The sequence below is a fragment of the Pecten maximus genome, chromosome 8 (genome assembly GCF_902652985.1).
Source record: "Pecten maximus chromosome 8, xPecMax1.1, whole genome shotgun sequence".
Lineage (NCBI taxonomy): Eukaryota > Metazoa > Mollusca > Bivalvia > Pectinida > Pectinidae > Pecten > Pecten maximus.
In genome coordinates this window covers 9791100-9809023 of record NC_047022.1, presented here as the reverse complement: position 1 = coordinate 9809023, position 17924 = coordinate 9791100, and the positions used below count along the sequence as shown (strand labels likewise).

Below are 17924 nucleotides of genomic sequence, written 5' to 3'. Positions count from 1 at the left end.
GGACTAAAGTCCGACCAGCAGGGTTAACACTTCAATCTTAAAAGACTGTACAAAATACAGCTAAACTGAAAGTTACATATATAGTAGACCAGCAGGGTTAACACTTTAATCTTAAAAGACTGTACAAAATACAGCCAAACTGAAAGTTACATACAGCAGACCAGCAGGATTTAACACTTTAATCTTAAAAACTGTAAAAAAAAAAAAACCCACCCAAACTGAAAGTTACATATGGTAGACCAGCAGGGTTAACACTTTAATCTTAAAAGACTGTACAAAATACAGCTAAACCGAAAGTTACATTCAGTAGATATGATATTTGTGAAATTTAATCATGAAAATGTGGTATGACTAACATTGAATTTTTGCCTTCCCTGCATTGTGATAAGAAATAATTAACAAACATTAGTGTTCGTTTAAAAAACCACTGGCCTAATCCACCTCAATGCTGTGAAGCTCTGTTTGCGCATGGAATTAAAAACTCAAACACAAATATATATGGCGGAAAATGGCACACTTTCTTGTTAAAGTGGCCTTTGTAGTTTATTTTGCATGATAATGAATTCTTTTATAATTCCAGATTAGATAAAGGAATGTAAATATATGTAAACCGCAAAGGTGAGCGGCCCAAATTCAGCATAAAATAAAGACCCAGTCCTGGGCTAAAAACCAGAGATAAAAATTTAATAATGCATAATGTATACATTAAAAAAAAAAACTCTGGAAAACCTTGGACTGATCCATAAACTAAAAGTACATAAAGTTCACAATGGTATCAATACAGAAATATTTAATTACTAATTAAAACAAAATACAACAACAAAGATATGTAGATCAAATGTCCTTCACTTACAGGGTGGGAAGGGTATGGGATTTTGTACTTTCTTGATGCTGATGCACGTGCTAAAGTTCTATTGACTTTCACTTTCACTTCTGATGAATCTTTTTCAAAAGATATTGTCCAAGATTGGTATAATTTTTTTGTTTTTCCTAATGTCTGTTTTTTCCTAATCTAATATGGCGTCGTTTTTTCAAGAAGGGGTAAGCTTATGGGGTACCCGGAGGCTGAGCAGGGGCCAAAATTTATCCTACTGACCAATGACATTTGACCTCTCGTATATGACCCGGATGTAAATTTCCTTATATGGAAATGGGCGGTGCTCGCCAAGTTTATGTATATACACCTAAACATTGCCTGGCTCAGATTTAAAATGAAAATGTGTGCAGCATCGGCAAAAACTTGTTTGCTCACAAACTTTTATTTTAAGCATATCATTAAACATCGTCCCAATGAAAATATCGTTTTATATAGCGATACACGTGTTATTTCTCTCAGTCCTCTTCTTGTCAAAACAGGCGAAGCTCCAACAATTAAAAGGGTAACCAGTCTAAAAGTTTAAAGTGTATCCAACCTTTAAACTAATAATTACATTTCACTCTGTATGTGAACCCTCGTTAATCCGGAATAAAGTCTCATATTCCGGACAAGCATTTCAATAGATTTTCGGGACAAACGCGCCCAGTATACACGATGTCCCACCAGCCTGTATACGATGGAACCTCGTCAGACCGGATACTTTGGTTTTGTTCTATTCTAGCGATCAGAAAACTCTGAATTCAATAGATGTGTGACTCGGATTTGATTTTGAAATAATTGATTATTTAAAAACTAACATTTTCTTCAGATGTGTTCTCGAGAGCGGGAAGTCCCAGTTCCCTCAATCATTCTGTAGGACAATTTTTTCTAGCAATTGATTTTTTTGGGCTCTTTGTTGGGACATTTTCGATGGCAATTCGATATTTGCGTAAAATTAGGTCCAAACACAGATAAATGTGGAATTTAAACCTTGTTGACTTTACAACAATTGCGAAACAAGTTATACTAATCTAGAATAGATATTATCAACGACTCTTGTTGGTCTGGATAGGAGCGCGCGAGTCGAGAAGTATTACTGGGAGAGGAAACGGAGTACCCGGAGAAAACCAACGTGGTCGGGCAGGTAACTTCATACCTTTTCACGTCCGACTGGGAATCGAACCACGACCTCCTAGGTAAGCGTGTTACCACAGTCTCACCCGATATAGTGTTGATCACTCTCCGTTTTTTTCATGTAATTGTATTGTTGAATACATTTGTGTATTCATGTTTAATCACGTTGTTATCTTAATGGCCGATAGGTCGACGAATAAAATGAACTGAACTGAACTGACCACCTAAAACGTACTTGCATATGTGTTGTCTAAGAGTTGTATAAATGTTTAGAAACACTTCTTTTGACATATGAGTAAAAATGGATGAAAATTAAACTGACCATCTTTTTGGCTTGGACAGTTGCTTACGCGGGCGCTGAATTTACGATTTTTGTCAAATACCACTCCTAGATCTCGGTTTGCGCTATTGACTTTTTAATTCCCAGTGATGTGTGCATTTCTTCCCGATGAGTTCTTATCTGTGAAATTGAGTATCATAAACGAATTGATTCCTGGCAAATGATAACAGAAACAATACTGGCCCTAAGACGCTCCCCTGAAGAACACAATTTGGCACGTTTTTTTTTTTTTTTTTTATGCGCGTACCCCACTTGTGGCTACTTGTTGTTTCGTAGAATCACAGGCGTCTGCTTCTGGTTAATATTTATAGACAAAAATAGTAGCCGCTACTACTATTAGGAGGAGCTAATGTTTTTTTCTATAAATACTAACCATATGCAGACGCCTGTGGTAGAATGTCATCCTTCATCCTATATTGTTAAAGTTTGTAGAAGAGAGGTTTATTGCGTCACATTACAAGGGGCCACACTAAAAATAATCATCACTTTAGTGATGGACTCGATGTAAATATAGATAGAAAAAACTTTTTTCCCAGCACAGTAAGCTGGATATCCGGAAAATCTTTTTGCGCTGGGTGTAGTAAAAATTTGGAACGATTGTGCAAAGGAAGTAATATATCGACACCAGCAGTTAATCTTTCAAATCCGACTAGACAGGCATTGGGAGGAACAAGAACTTGAACACAATTATAAATAAGAAATGGAATGACATCCCTGTATATAATGAACACCGGAGATGTTATATTTACCGAATTTTAATCAAGCCCCCCCCCCCCCCCCCCCCCCTAAAAAAGTCTAAAAAATGTGGCATACACGCTAAGGAAGGTCGAAATACACGTTGACTGTAGCTAATTCTCAGGTCCCTGTGTCTTCATCCAGAGAATCTCGATTAGACAGGGTGCATATGATTGGTCCAAGTTGCTTGGATCTGTCCGCTTACTTCCAGTTCCTAAATTACCTCGTGGTGGTATTTTTTTTTTTTTTAAAGATTTAGTTACGTGTTTCATGGAGCAATTTCGGATGGAAGATATCTGTGGTCCAGGTGACTTGTTGAGGTTTATTTGTTTGGATTGCTACTTTCATTTTGTCCCATTATGACGTCTTCCATGACTGTACAGACTTCGCTGAAAATTCTGTGAGTTCCCCTTCGGTAGCCGGGGTAATGACCCTTGTAACTAGTCCTTTAAGATATCTGCCCTTTCTCTTTCATTACTGGTTAATTCCTCTCGGTAGTTTTTCAAGTTCCATATTGTCAAGGTTTGGTTTTAGTCCCATCAAAATACTAGATTTATTTTCGTATCAATAGTTTGAGCTGTAAGGTTATGCCCAGTTTGATTTTTAGGGGGGGGGGGGGGGGGGGGGGGGGGGGGGGGGGGGGTGTGTTTCTTAACTTAGAATTTCCATAGGAAATCATTCAAGAATTAAGAAAAATTCCTCAACTTAGAATTTTCTGTAGGAAATCATTACAGGATTAAGAAAAGTTCCTTAACTGAGAAAGCCAATATTGCTTTCCTATGGAAAATTTTAAGTTAGAAGTAAGAGCTTTCCTTAAGTTAAGGAACATTGATAAAACCGAGGTTAGGTTCATTTTCGAAAGGCACAAAACTTGGTAGTGTAGGTAGGACTTGACATGTTGTCAGATCCATTTGATAGTTTGATGGATGACATTCTTTTTTATTTGGTCAGTCTGCTTTTTCTCTCTCCTGTTCTCGTTCGTTTGTCCCTTGAGAAAATTCCCCGTTTTTTTATGTAAGTTATATATTTGATATTTTCTGGGACACATTTCCGCTGGATTTTGATGTTTAAGATTATTAGGGCCCGAGTCAGAGACACAGATGCCCTATAGCAATCACTCGTCCCCTCCTTAAATTCAGTTTATCTGAAGTAAAACCTAAAGGTCAAAGGCAAAAGACATTAGGTTCAAAGTTCAAAGTCAATTGTTTTTTTTTATCTTTTCACAGATGAACATTTCGTTATGAAATTATGAAGCAAAGTTGGTCAGAACTAAACAAGGAGTCAACTGACCAAAGGTCAATGTCATTGTGTCAAAATAAACATATTTTCACTGATGAAGATTTTTTTATTATGACGTCTAAGTACCAGATGGTTGGAATTATACAACGAGTCATCTGACCACAGATTAAAGGGGGCAATATTAATAGTCCCAGTCCCTTCCCCCAAGGATTAAAATTCAAAACATAATACTGATAATTGTTTTAAGAGATTTTATTTTCATAATAGGCAACTAATAACAATATCAGCTTTTTAGCACCACAAAAATAAATCCCTTTCCCCAGGCACCCATCTCTTCCCACTCCCAATGTATACGATTTTTATCCAGGGTTTCCCCTCTATAACTCCGCCAATTTGATCTAAATCTTTTTGCCTTTTATCCCGAACACTCTTTATTCAAGTCTCCAACACAATTTCATTCGATCAGATTTTGATCCCAGAAGTCCTTTTGGTGTTTCAAAGTTCACAGGCACAAATTTCACTTTCTTGCGAGTTTCTTTGTCAAACAGCTGAAAATAAAAGCAAAGAACAAATAAAAATAAACAACTATAAACAGTTAAGGAGTGTACATATGTAGTTGGGTTATTTTACATTTTGAAATTCACAAATATCATATGGCATAACTAGTTATTTTGCAGGTACAAATTGTTGTAATTAGTTTCCCAAACTATCAATTTATTTTATTTTGTGACTTTTAATTTTTGCAAAGTAGAAAATTTGAATTTATAAATGAATCAATTTTGATTTCTGTATAACCATAGGCAATTTTTTTCCAAGATGGATTCTGACCGATACAGAAATAATTCCAATATTCATCATGACACTGCTTGAACAAACATCTTCATGCATCAGTTCCAGATATAGAGGTTACAAGAGTGGTTGATAGATATGGAATTTATTTCACACCAGTTATTTTTCAAATGTTAAAAAAGACATGAGCTTTAGCGAGTGTCTTTTGTAACTTTAAAAAAATAATTTATGGGTGTGAAATAAATTCCATATCCAAAAATCATGAGTCGTGAGACCTGTTTCTACCACAATAATATCAGGCTTGAATCAAAGGGAAATGTGGCTAAGTCTTATTTCGTGTATGCAAATAAAGTGTACCGGTGACGACCAGGACCCACTAGTGGAGTATATGTATAACATATATATATCCAACAGTCGGCACATTTAACAATGGTTTGAGAGTGGAATAACACAGTGTATTGTGGTAAAAACACATTTACTGTATCAATTATTGGAAGATTGTTGTACTTCTTTGTAATTGCATTTAATGAGATTTGATAATATATTCTGTACACATAATTTGGGATATATTTTGGCAGGCAAAACTACAGTAGACCATTCAGAAGCTTACATCATCATAAGACATTTCAAAAAGATCTGAGAGATCTGTTTCGGTTGTTTGTATTTCACCGTCTATCCTCTGTGCACTTCTGGCCACGTCAGGATGAAAATGAGACTGCAGAGTCTGTGAAAAATTGAGAGAATTTCATTCAAAATACGTCGATATTTAACAACTCATCACATCCTGGATTGTGTTTCTGGAGTAATTTGTTACAATCCTTTTCAATATGATTCAGTACAGCAAGCCAATGTTCATACAGTGATATATCAATCTACTTTCCATACTTACAACCAGTAAATTGTGTTTTTGACAACTGTAAAATCACTTTATTTCGAGGACTTCCCTCTTCAGAGATATTCGCGAATACATCATTTCGTGAGTGATCTAGAAATGACCCATGCTTATAACCAGTAATTTGTGTTTTTGACAACTGTGAAATCACTTTATTTCGAGGACTTCCCTCTTCAGAGATATTCGCGAATACATTAGTTCGTGAGTGATCTAGAAATGACCCATGCTTATAACCAGTAATTTGTGTTTTTGACAACTGTGAAATCACTTTATTTCGAGGACTTCCCTCTTCAGAGATATTCGCGAATACATTAGTTCGTGAGTGATCTAGAAATGACCCATGCTTATAACCAGTAATTTGTGTTTTTGACAACTGTAAAATCACTTTATTTCGAGGACTTCCCTCTTCAGAGATATTCGCGAATACATTAGTTCGTGAGTGATCTAGAAATGACCCATGCTTATAACCAGTAATTTGTGTTTTTGACAACTGTGAAATCACTTTATTTCGAGAACTTCCCTCTTCAGAGATATTCTTGAATACATTAGTTCGTGAGTGATCTAGAAATGACCCATGCTTATAACCAGTAATTTGTGTTTTTGACAACTGTAACTCACTTTATTTTGAGAACTTACCTCTTCAGACATATTCGCGAATACATTATTTCGTGAATACTGATCTAGAAATGACTTTAAATTTGCGAATGATGAGTCATGGGCTCTGCAAGACTTCTATGTCGGCACACTAACTAATAGGTTGATCGCCACACATTTCATACAAATAATCAAGGAGGATTTGAATTCATGATAGACTCTCCTCGCTTATATCAAAATGCTAAAAAAAATCCCTCGTGAATTACAAGTGTTTTACAGTAATTGTTTCCATGGTGAAAAAGTAAAAACAAGATGGAGCCCAATTTGATATTCATAAGGGCTTTTCAAAGGTTGCTTTCAAAATATTTTGCTGCCAGAATTCCATTGCTTTCTCTGAATTCTGTCCAATTTTCAATTCCGGATATTTCCTTGCGATGTTAAATGTAGATATATGTTACCTTAAGTTCCCAAAGACAGCTCTCCATCGCACGACACTTGGTTGGGTCAGGTTCACTTGGATCATAGGGGTCTTCGGATACTTCTAAAAACAACAAACATTAAAAGTCTTATAGAAAGATGTATAAATTAATGTTGAACAAGTGATCATGGTAATGGGGGACAGATAAGTATGTCCCCCAATCAACCCCCGCAGTTGTAAATTAAGTTGTTGATATCGCAATGGTGTTTGTAAAGTCATACTACACCTATATAGGCCAACCAAATTTAAAAATAAATGAAGCTATATCGAAAATTTGACCAATCAGAGGCCTCAATCCAGAAATTTGACCAATCAGAGGCTTCGGTCCGGTTGACCAATCAAAAAATGGAAATACTTCAGCGCATCACTGGTTATACACAAACACTCATGTGAAGTTTCGTTGAATTCCGCCTTACGGTTTGTGAGAAACATTTTGAAAACCTCTTCGGCAGATATTTCTGTGTCACTATTTTGAAAACAATGCAGCTGAATGAACATTCAGTTAAATACAGTCAAGTTTCTGAAAAAGGTCCAGCTCACCTGAAGGCCCGTCTGTGCGATGTAGTAATATCCGACAGTTGGGATGTCTGTGTATTAGGTTATAGATGAAGGGTATGGACACAGTTAATCCTGAGGGAGGTGCTGTCAGTGAGATTCTGGCTAGACGCTTGGCAAAAGCTCCAACCAAGTAAGCCGGCAGGTGACTAGAGAATGAAAACAAGACATTGTAACAACAGCCAAATGGTCAGATCATAGTGATGAGAATTGGCTGAAATTTCCTGATCGATCATCAGTTTTGTCTACTTAATTGATGCTCGATTAAAATTGATTAAATTTTAATTATCATTTTTAGTATTTACATTCCTTCATAGTGTTTACTGCGCTGTTCCTGTCATCTAGAAGCTCTAATCTTAAATGACATAAGCAACAACTACAATCAAGCGATCATATGTGACAAGTTTTTCTCACATGTTATTCCAATCAGCTAATATTCTTTCATTTATCATGAAGTCGGACACTTCTGATAAAACTCAATTACAGATTTCATACTTGATTAAATAGAGGTTACACAACGAGTGGTTGTTGGATATGGAATTTATTTCACATGAGTAAGTTATTTTTTAAAAGTTACAAAAGACACGAGCTTTAGCGAGTGTTTTTTGCAACTTTTAAAAAATAACTTACTCGTGTGAAATAAATTCCATATCCAACAATTTCGAGTCGTGTGACCTGTTTCTACCACAATAATATCGGCTTGAATCACAGGGAAACGTGGCCAAGAATAATTTCGCGTATGCAAATAAAGTGTACCGGTGACGTCTGGGACCCGGTGATGTGACGTCATTAGATTATTGATGACGTCAATAACAATTGCAGCTTGGGTCAAAGTTCACCGTGTTAGCCAATCGAAATGCGTACAGAGTTTATACCACGTGTGGTATAAACAAATTGTTAATCAACAGCTGTAATGATTAACTGATGGTCTGAGAGTTGAATAACACGGGGTATTGTGGTAGAATTAGTCATACATGTTAAACAAGTGATACTTGATGAGCTTGATTAATCAAAACACCACTATCAGAACGGCCACTAAATATAGTATTTTTAAAAATAATTTATTATTTTTTCACTTTATATGGTTATTTTACTGGTAAAGTATCAAAACTATAACGAGGAAAAAAATTCAATACATTTCTGTTTCGTTTGGTATGAAAGATGTGATAGGAAGAAAGAGTTTAGTAAATTATCATTTTACATGTACTTTGATGTTTTCAGCTCTAGATAATGCAACGTCTTGTCACCTTTTATGAGATATAAAGAAAATACTCTAGCTCTCAAGCAAATAACATCCTTATCTTAATATTTACTGAAAGAGTGTTGGTGACCTTGACAATGGTTTCCCGAAACAAAATGAGGCATTCTAATAATTCAAAATTATCTCTTTATACCCAAATAATAAAAGCTGAAACCATCACTAACTTTTGACCGACATATTCCATTAAACTTACGTAGACGTCAAAAACAGATCCGCTAGGATAGAAGAATCGTGCCCTGTACTTGGCATGGAAGATGGATGGCTCAAATAAAGCATATAGTTTTCCATAGAAATCTGGATAATCTCTGAAAATAAACAATAAATCTAATGTTTAAAGATGCTCACTGACATAGTTGTGATCGATTGAAAACAACAATAGCCTGTTGTATATTTTTATACAATACGAAAAATTTACATACTTTACACTATTATCACTCTCTAAAAATTTGATCTCCTCTTTTTGTCTTTTATTATTGAAGTTGAAAAATAAGTAATTACATCAAGAAGATATTCAACTCAGCTTTTAATTAACTAAGGGCCATTTCCATTTCTTCTAAATTATCCATTTATCCATGTGCGAGGCATTTTTTCAGATCTTGATTGAGAAGGAATACTCACAGATTGTATTTTTGAACCAGCACAAATATTCCATTTAGAGCTAGCAGACTGATGGCGCCACCTACAGGAGTAAATCAACAGGGAGTTATGTAATAGTAGATTTCAAATTATTTCTACACATAGTCCTATACTAAGGACTATTCCAACATCTACCGAATGGGAAGACTCGAACTGGAACAACCAACTAATGTGATTTATTTAACAGCATCATATAATTAGTTTATCCTGTGTCTGCCATGCATGGAATGTCTTTATTTCCGGAGTCATCCCGTAGGATATAAATTTTACTGGCATAGCTCTTACAAAAGGGAGCAGCTACAAGGGGAAAATAATATCCAAAATCTATAACTTGCAAATGAACTCGTTTGAATTTTAACTTTCCCTAAATATTTATAAATTATCTATAGAAATTCACATTTTGCATTTAAAGAGATTTTCAGAAATCAAGACGTTACGAAAACATTTGACTTGTAAAGCATTCAACTTGCTCTACATTGGTATTGGTATTATTTGTTATTGTTCTGACAGGTAAAGACTGGTCACATTGTGAGCGATGGTATAGACTCTACCTATGTTATAAGACTCGGTGAGAAAGTCACACAGCATCACAGGACTTGTCATATACGGCATCACTTTGTCATGGAGAATAATTAGTGACCGTCGATACAGATTCGTTGGCAGCTGAAAGATAAATTTCTAGGTTTTTATTCCAACTAAAAATATTTCCTGGTTTCAGAGTTTTCTAAGGAAACATCAAGCTCATCCAGATACAGGACATTTTGATAATTAATAGCCCCAGACTGGATGCTACATAAGACTGGATGATACATAAACTACACATTTTGCTGGTGAAATATTTTTCATTGAATTTTAAGCAATGACAACACTTGGCCATAAACATAATGGAAGAAAAGTAGGTTTTTGAAGAAAGTGAATGGATTTTTTTTATATACAGGAATGCAAATTTGATTTTCTATATAAAAAATTCCACAATTTTTAATCAGATCATCATTTTCAATAAACATATTGGTTAACAATTCCGAGTCTTGATCCAAATGAGCAAACATTCAACTCAGGGGCAAAACTGGCATTGTAAACAAAGATTTTTTAAGAACGAAAAATAGTTTTAGGAAGAAGAGAGGTCAAAGACATTTGCTTGACTTGCTGGGAATATTAGGAAAGACAATCAAGGAGGACTAAATTAAATCTTAATCTTAGGGGTCTTTTGTTTAGAATAAAGTTTGAGTTGTGTGATAGCTCTGTAACTTACCTGGAAGGCGAGAAACGTTACCCAGGAAGTTGTAAACAAGCGCTTCTGTTCCCTTAATGATGACATTTTCAACTGAACATCTTCATCTGCAAAGTCAACGAAGATAATGAAGCATATAACGAAGAGAGAGAAAATATTACTTTACTCACTCCATGAATTCATTAATCGCCATCCAAAGAACATGTGAAATTAAGTTTACACAGATATAAATAAACAATTTTATACAGTGGAACTTCGTTAACTCGAAGCCGACGTGACCACGAAAAAACTTTGAGTTATCTGAGTGTTCGAATTAAGCGAGTTATCATTTTTGGTGAAAAGTTTGGTCAATATTTGTGAACATTATATAATCATTATAACTCCGCTCTGTCGCTTATCAGTTTAGTGTGAAGACTGGTATATTTAATTCTGTTTTAAGGATTTAATAATCCCTTCCTTTCAGCTCAGTACATTAAGAAGACAGGATTATAACATCATAATTGATATGACAATTCACATGTTATTTCTTTAATTCACACGAGGTTTTATCTCACCACATAGGAAGGATCTCTGTTGAACATTTTATTCAGGAATATTTATGCTATTTGAAATGACCAGAGATTTAGATTTTCCTATTTTCTTTTTATTAATTTGATTATTTATATATGGATTGAATAGATTTTTTAAATTTTCATTGGGGCTATGAATACCAGTAGCTAGCTACATATCCCGTGGCGCGCTGTAGCATGCCTTGGAGGATATGTAGCTAGCTACTGGTATTCATATAGCTGCAATTAAAATTTAAAAAATCTATTCAATTCATATATTTACATAACCTTGATTTAAAAAATTTATATCGAGAAAACGAGAAATTTTATTAAAAAGAAAAATTTGTCATGTATACGACGAAACGCCAAATTATTAGAACAGCCGGGAGATCCCGCCTATGCACCACGCCATTGTTTTAATGTCGTTCCGCATTTTCCGGTCTTTTTTGTTTAATTTTGTATAAAACAAAAAGAAAGAAGTATTAAAGTAAAAATAATATTAAATACAATCATTCAATATTTTTAGCACTTATCTCGTACCAACGTTATCGATCCAAGGGAAGCTACTCTTCCTGTCTTACTGTCGATGGCGTATTAATATGACCCGATTAATCAGGTGATTTGCACGAGAGACAATGTTTTCATACGGTTTTCATAGTGTATTCATGGTCATATGTTTGTTGTTTTCACTTGGTATGTTCATATCAGCAAACCACATTAGGAATGTAAATATATATTTTTGTTTACCAAGAATGTGTTACAACTGATTTTTATAACAATATCATAGCAGTTGGTTGCTCCAGTGATGATTGAGATATTCCTGGTATAAAATGAAAGTTGGATATCACACTTACAATGCAGTAAAAAGCATGCAGATTCATGGCAAAATATGGGAGGGATAGTACTATAAAGTAAGATCTTTTCATGAACTTTCCTTCCAGTTAATTACACAAGAAGGCAAGCCCACTAATGTAATATCTTTTCATGAACGTTCTTTCCAGTTCCTTGAACAAGAAGGCAAGCTCACTATTTGATCAGACACATTCAAATAAAACATCAATGAACAGAGAGAATGAACAGATAGGAAATTTTGAAAAAAAAACATGGCTAGTCTTTTACCTGGCAGTGTAGTTAAGAAGGTAGTAAGTTTTTCCTCTGGTGAAGCTGGAAACGTCACACGTTCCAGAACAGCGAACATATTGTTAAGATATACATCTCCAGGCATCTACAACAAAAGGCAGATCCTTGTGTTCCAACAGGCGTAATATAAAAATATCAACATTCATTCAAGTTCATAATTTTTTTTCCAAATTGTCCAGATGCATCATTAGAGCTTTGTATCACAAGGTTGGTAGCAATACGATTTGTATTGCAATACAGGGGTCACGATATATGTGAAGCTGATTACCTATAAGATATCTGGTATTCCATCGTACAAAAGTCATGTTTTGTTTGTGGTATTTTGTGAATATTTGAGTCTTACATTTTGTCTGTTTCCCTCATTTTGCTTTGAATTTATATAATTCGGATTTGAAAGAACTCCAACAGGCAGCTTTATAGGCTGCTGGAACTGTCAGCCATTTTAATTACTACTCAACATTGGTCAAGGGAGATAACTACAAATTTATAAGTATCGCGATACAAGTCAAGGATAGACGATGCCTCGATGCACCAATCTGCCATCCAATACATTGATGCATCAGTGAATTGTTACACCACTAATCATCATGCAACTTTCACAGTGAAATTCACTGTTATGAGTCCCTTCATAGCTTGATGGTCACTTAAATATTTTTTCCCCGTTGTATACAAATGTTGACTAATGTAGGGTTTAGATGACCAAGGAAACTAAAATAGATCAAAAGAAATGTCAAAACCTAGAGGGGGATGTGCCCTGCAATTCAATAAATTTCATAATTTTCAAAATTGGATTTCAAAAGAACATCAAGTACATGTGTATATTCTGAACAAAGTCAATTCTTCAAAAAGTTAAACAATGTCAGGTGAGAGCTTTTAAAACACAGCAGATAAAATAAAATGAACTTACTGTGTTTTTCTTTTCTTTAAGGTCCATCATGGTGGATTTTAACACATGGAATCGTACGTCATCATATGTTAGGTACTCCTGAAATTTACCTATAAGGTCCTGTAGGTTTGTCTCTGTATTCATGAGCTGCTTCATCACCTTCTGTAAAATATATAAATCTATATCTACATCATGGTAAAAACTTACTTTTTTTATTGAATGAACAAGTATTACATATTTGATTTTGTAAATTTAGCAATTCTATCAGAATTGCAACAAAAGAATGTTTTGTTATAAAATGAAATAAACATATTCAAGTAAATAAATGAAAATCAAAATTTGCCTGTGCTGGGAATGAATTACTGCCCTTGTTTTTGTACATTCTAATCTTAAGTAATTTTCAGTCAAATGTCTGTTTTTAAACAATATATACACAAACAAAGCTACAAGCACACAACATAAATTTTCAAGTCTCTAAAATCAATGAAAGAAACAAGACTTTCGCTAGAAACTTGAAGTACATAATATCATAAACATCACTACTGGAAAGTGTGACTGGTCAGACTCCCTTGAACAGCTTACCATAAACATCACTACCGGAAAATGTGACTTTCTTGAGCAGCTTTCCATAAACATCACTGCTAGAAAGTGTGACTTCCTTGAACAGCTTACCATAAACATCAAAACTGGAAAGTGTGACTTCCCTGAACAGCTTACCATAAACATCACTACTGGAAAGTGTGACATTCTTGAACACCTTACCATAAACATCACTACCGGAAAATGTGTGACTTCCTTGAACAGCTTACCATAAACATCACTGCTAGAAAGTGTGACTTGAAAGTTTCTTGAACAGCTTACCATAAACATCACTACTGGAAAATGTGACTTTTTTGAGGATATTTTTGTCACAGGATTTTTGCCTTCTGTCTCCACAAACTTCATCAGTGTGCAAAGTGCCAGCTCCTACAGGATCAAAACATATCTATTCGTTTAAAAACAATAAGTAAAAGTTTGAAAAGTGTTTTAAACAATTCCCACTGCACTATTTTCTCAATATATTTTAGAAACTGGTGCCATGTCAGTAAAATTACTGTTTACCAACAAGTGTACATTGCTATTTAAAATGGTTTTTCAGATATAAGATTAGGATTAGAAGTTGTGTAAGCCACAGTTTTCAGAAATACTGAAGATTAAGGTGGAAGGATAAGATGGAGTGATAAAGACCCCCCCCAACAAAAAAAAAATGCCTTAAATAAATTTCTATGTTTTTAAAGAGATTTTTTTGACCATTCAGAAAGTTCTTGTGACTATTAATTATGAATATCTAATTCATATTTGGGACTAAATAACAAACAATACCAATTTGGTGAATTACAGTCATCAGATGTGCCAAGAATGTGAAGTGTATTTGAGTTGAAACTAATTCCAACACTGAACTGTAGTTGGTGGTATTAAATGTGAATTAATTCTGAAATATTACTTATCGTAGTAAGTGGTATCAAAAGTTCAATGTAAGAGAACCCCAAGTAAGAAGTTCAAGTGACAAGAAGAATAGCAGACCAGACCCAAACAAATTTGATGAAGGTCATAAGTCAAAATGTAGGTCAGAGTGACCTACAAAAGATTCATGATACAATGTCTTACCCAGTTGCCCCATGCCTCAAATATTTAGTTCTAGTGACAGGTCGTATAGGAGATATAGTCCAGACAATCTTGTTCTTTGATGTAGGTCAAAGGTCAAAATGTAGGTCAGTGACCTACTTTTGGTTCATGACACAGCGACTCACCTAGGTGAATCCATGACCCAAGTAGTAAGTTCCAGTGAGAAATAGAGTAGGACATAGAGCCTGGACACAATAAAGCATGGATGGACAGAAGGACATAAAGGAAAAACAAGAAATGGACAGAAAGACAAAACATAAAACTATTGATCTCCTTCTCTCCCTGGAACCGGAGATGGACTCATATTGTAACAATAAAGGAATATTTCAGGGAGGGTTACACAGAACCAAGCAGCAAGTGCTAATATTCAGGTGGCAAAAATGGAAGTGGCATTATTTGGTCTAGGGTATCAACCTGCCTGGATAACATTCTGCTTCTACAGGTCAAATTGTTATTTACCTGTATTGATGAGTATTCAGACTCAAGAAGTTGAACGAGGCGGTCAACAGTGTCCTGGTATCGGTCCATTAGCCAAATTTTATACTGAACTTGTTTGCTTAAGCCTGAAAATATAATGTCAAGTACCAAACTAAACACCAAGAGGTAGGATGCCCATCAAGCCAACTTTTCTATCATCATATATACAGATTCTGTTGCTGTATTTGTTTATTTATTACAAAAATAAAATAGTGGACAGGTTTTTGTTTTTGACAGAATATTTATAACCCACAACTTTAACTGGTCTCCAGGCAGTGATTTCAAAAATATTTAAGTTTAAGGTAGCACAAGGTGATTTTGGTTTGGTTTATTTGTTTAACATTCTATTAACAGCCAGGGTCATATAAGGACGTTCCTAGTTTTGGAAGTGGAGGAAAGCCGGAGTACCCGGAGAAAAACTGTCAACCTACAGTCAGTACCTGCAGGTATCTGCCCCACGTGGGTTTCCAACTCGTGACCCCAAGGTGGAGGGCTAGTTATACAGTGTTGGGACACATTAACCATTCGACCACCGCGGCCCCATTAGATAAAAGTATCTTGCAGTCAGCTTATATATATCTGCACTTTGTGACTTACCTTTGTCAGTCTTGTCCGAAGGTATTGTTTCTAGGAACATCTCTCCTGTAGTCAAAAACTGGACAAAAATTTTATGAAACGCTCGAACACAGGCCAGTAAAATATCTTTTTCTGAAGACTGAAATGAAAAAATAAAAGGAATAATTGTATGCAGGTAATTTCATAAAAGGTAAAGAAATTAAACTGAATGATTTAAAGTTGAAACTGGTGAAAAAGAGGTGAAATTTCACAGGGATTTTTTTTAGAAAATGAACCATATATTTTCATTGAAATTTAAGACAGTTATCACCTTCACCAAGTAAAGTAAATGAAGGTTCATATTTGATTTATACAACTATTTTGTTATAGTGTAGAAATATAAAATCATCAACAAAAATTAAATGCAATTTTGCAGTCCTATAACAAGCCTCAAATCTTTGAGCAAAAAGGTGCACTTGACCCCTGGGTTAATTGCAGCATAAATATTTAACAATGCTGACTAGAGTTGGCAAGACGAAACCTGGTAATAGGTTGAGTAATGTAGGCGGTAAACCAGTTACTAACTTTAGCCGACAGAACACTGACTATAGTCGAGATGAAACTTTGAAATAGAATCAGGTAAGTGATAAACCAGTAATTAACTATATCCGACAGAACACCGACTATAGGTGACGAAATATAACCTAGCAAAAGATGGAGTCATGTAGGTAATAAACCAGGAAGAAACTAAATTCTGTGGCAAATGCTGTCCATGCCGGTGAAGGAGTTTTCACCTGGAATGAAGTTTGGAACATGCAACCAGAGTTGGGTGGCAGCTTTTGGTCATTATAATATTATCATGCTTCATAGGAAATTTTCTTAAGCTTAACAAGTAGAGCTACAGGCTTGAAAGATTGGGATGTAATATGAAGAAGATATATATTACTTTCTGTAATGTTACAAATACATTTTTTTTATATTTGTGAAAGAACAAGGAAAATACACCTATCTCAAATGCAGTAACCCTAGCTAACTCCCGAGTGTTATTGCACGGATAGACTAACTAGGCTAAAATTGTATGTTATGTCAGCTGCGTGCCTCAGTGCAAGACACACTGACCAAATCCTTTTAGTTTATCATAGTTAGAAAATCGGTCAATACTGCCATTAATCAACATCATCCTCTCAAACTAAAGTTTACATAATTACCACATGCTTATCATGGAAACTGATGAACATTGGTATACATCAATGTGGGTCGCAATTAGCCCAAGTTTCCTCTGGTCCTGACACAATAACTGGTGTAGGTACCAGACATGGTGTCAGGGCCAGAGGAAACTCGGGATAGGTTGATATATACAGTAAAATAACGCAAAAGACAGTCCAATTTTGAAAGAAACGTTATTTCCACATTTCTATATTTAACGTTAAATCCCTATTAATGTTTTTACCACTAGAGTAATGCTGACAGTTCAGACAGTCATTTAAAATAATAAATGTAAAATATAATTGATGGATTGTGTTATAAATAAGAAAATTAGCTCATAAATAAAAATGTAAATAAAACAAAAAATTGAGATTGTCTGCACAACTTCATTTTTTCATATTATTTTACTAATGTGTCATTATTGCTAAGAAATTTATACCTCTGCATATGATATTATGTCAATAATTTTATTGGATTCCTTTCTGCTTGCTGTACATTTTTTCGTGCTAGCTTTAATCTCATTTAATATATCCGACTTCGGTCCATGTGCTTTCTTGTCCGCCATTGTGGTGCTGTGAAGTGAAAACCAATCAAAAATGCTTTAACAAATGTTCCTATCATTCGGGTTTCTCTGCTTCTTAGATACTGCCGACTGAAAAATCGAGTAGACAAATTTCCGAAAAGTCTCATCGTGTCCGATTTTGCGC

At 34.9% G+C, this 17924-nt stretch overlaps 1 protein-coding gene across 1 annotated transcript; it reads right to left on the bottom strand.

Moving 5' to 3' along the window:
- Positions 1-4540: 4540 nt before the first annotated feature.
- LOC117332437 (nucleolar complex protein 4 homolog B-like) lies at positions 4541-17818 on the bottom strand. Its single transcript, XM_033891338.1, is given in 15 exon segments — positions 4541-4852; positions 5704-5817; positions 7038-7120; positions 7598-7761; positions 9067-9092; positions 9094-9178; positions 9492-9552; positions 10061-10172; positions 10762-10847; positions 12408-12513; positions 13336-13476; positions 14176-14280; positions 15439-15542; positions 16054-16171; positions 17657-17818. Coding segments are annotated over 15 exon segments (1548 nt in total). The 5' UTR covers positions 17783-17818; the 3' UTR covers positions 4541-4735.
- Positions 17819-17924: the final 106 nt, after the last annotated feature.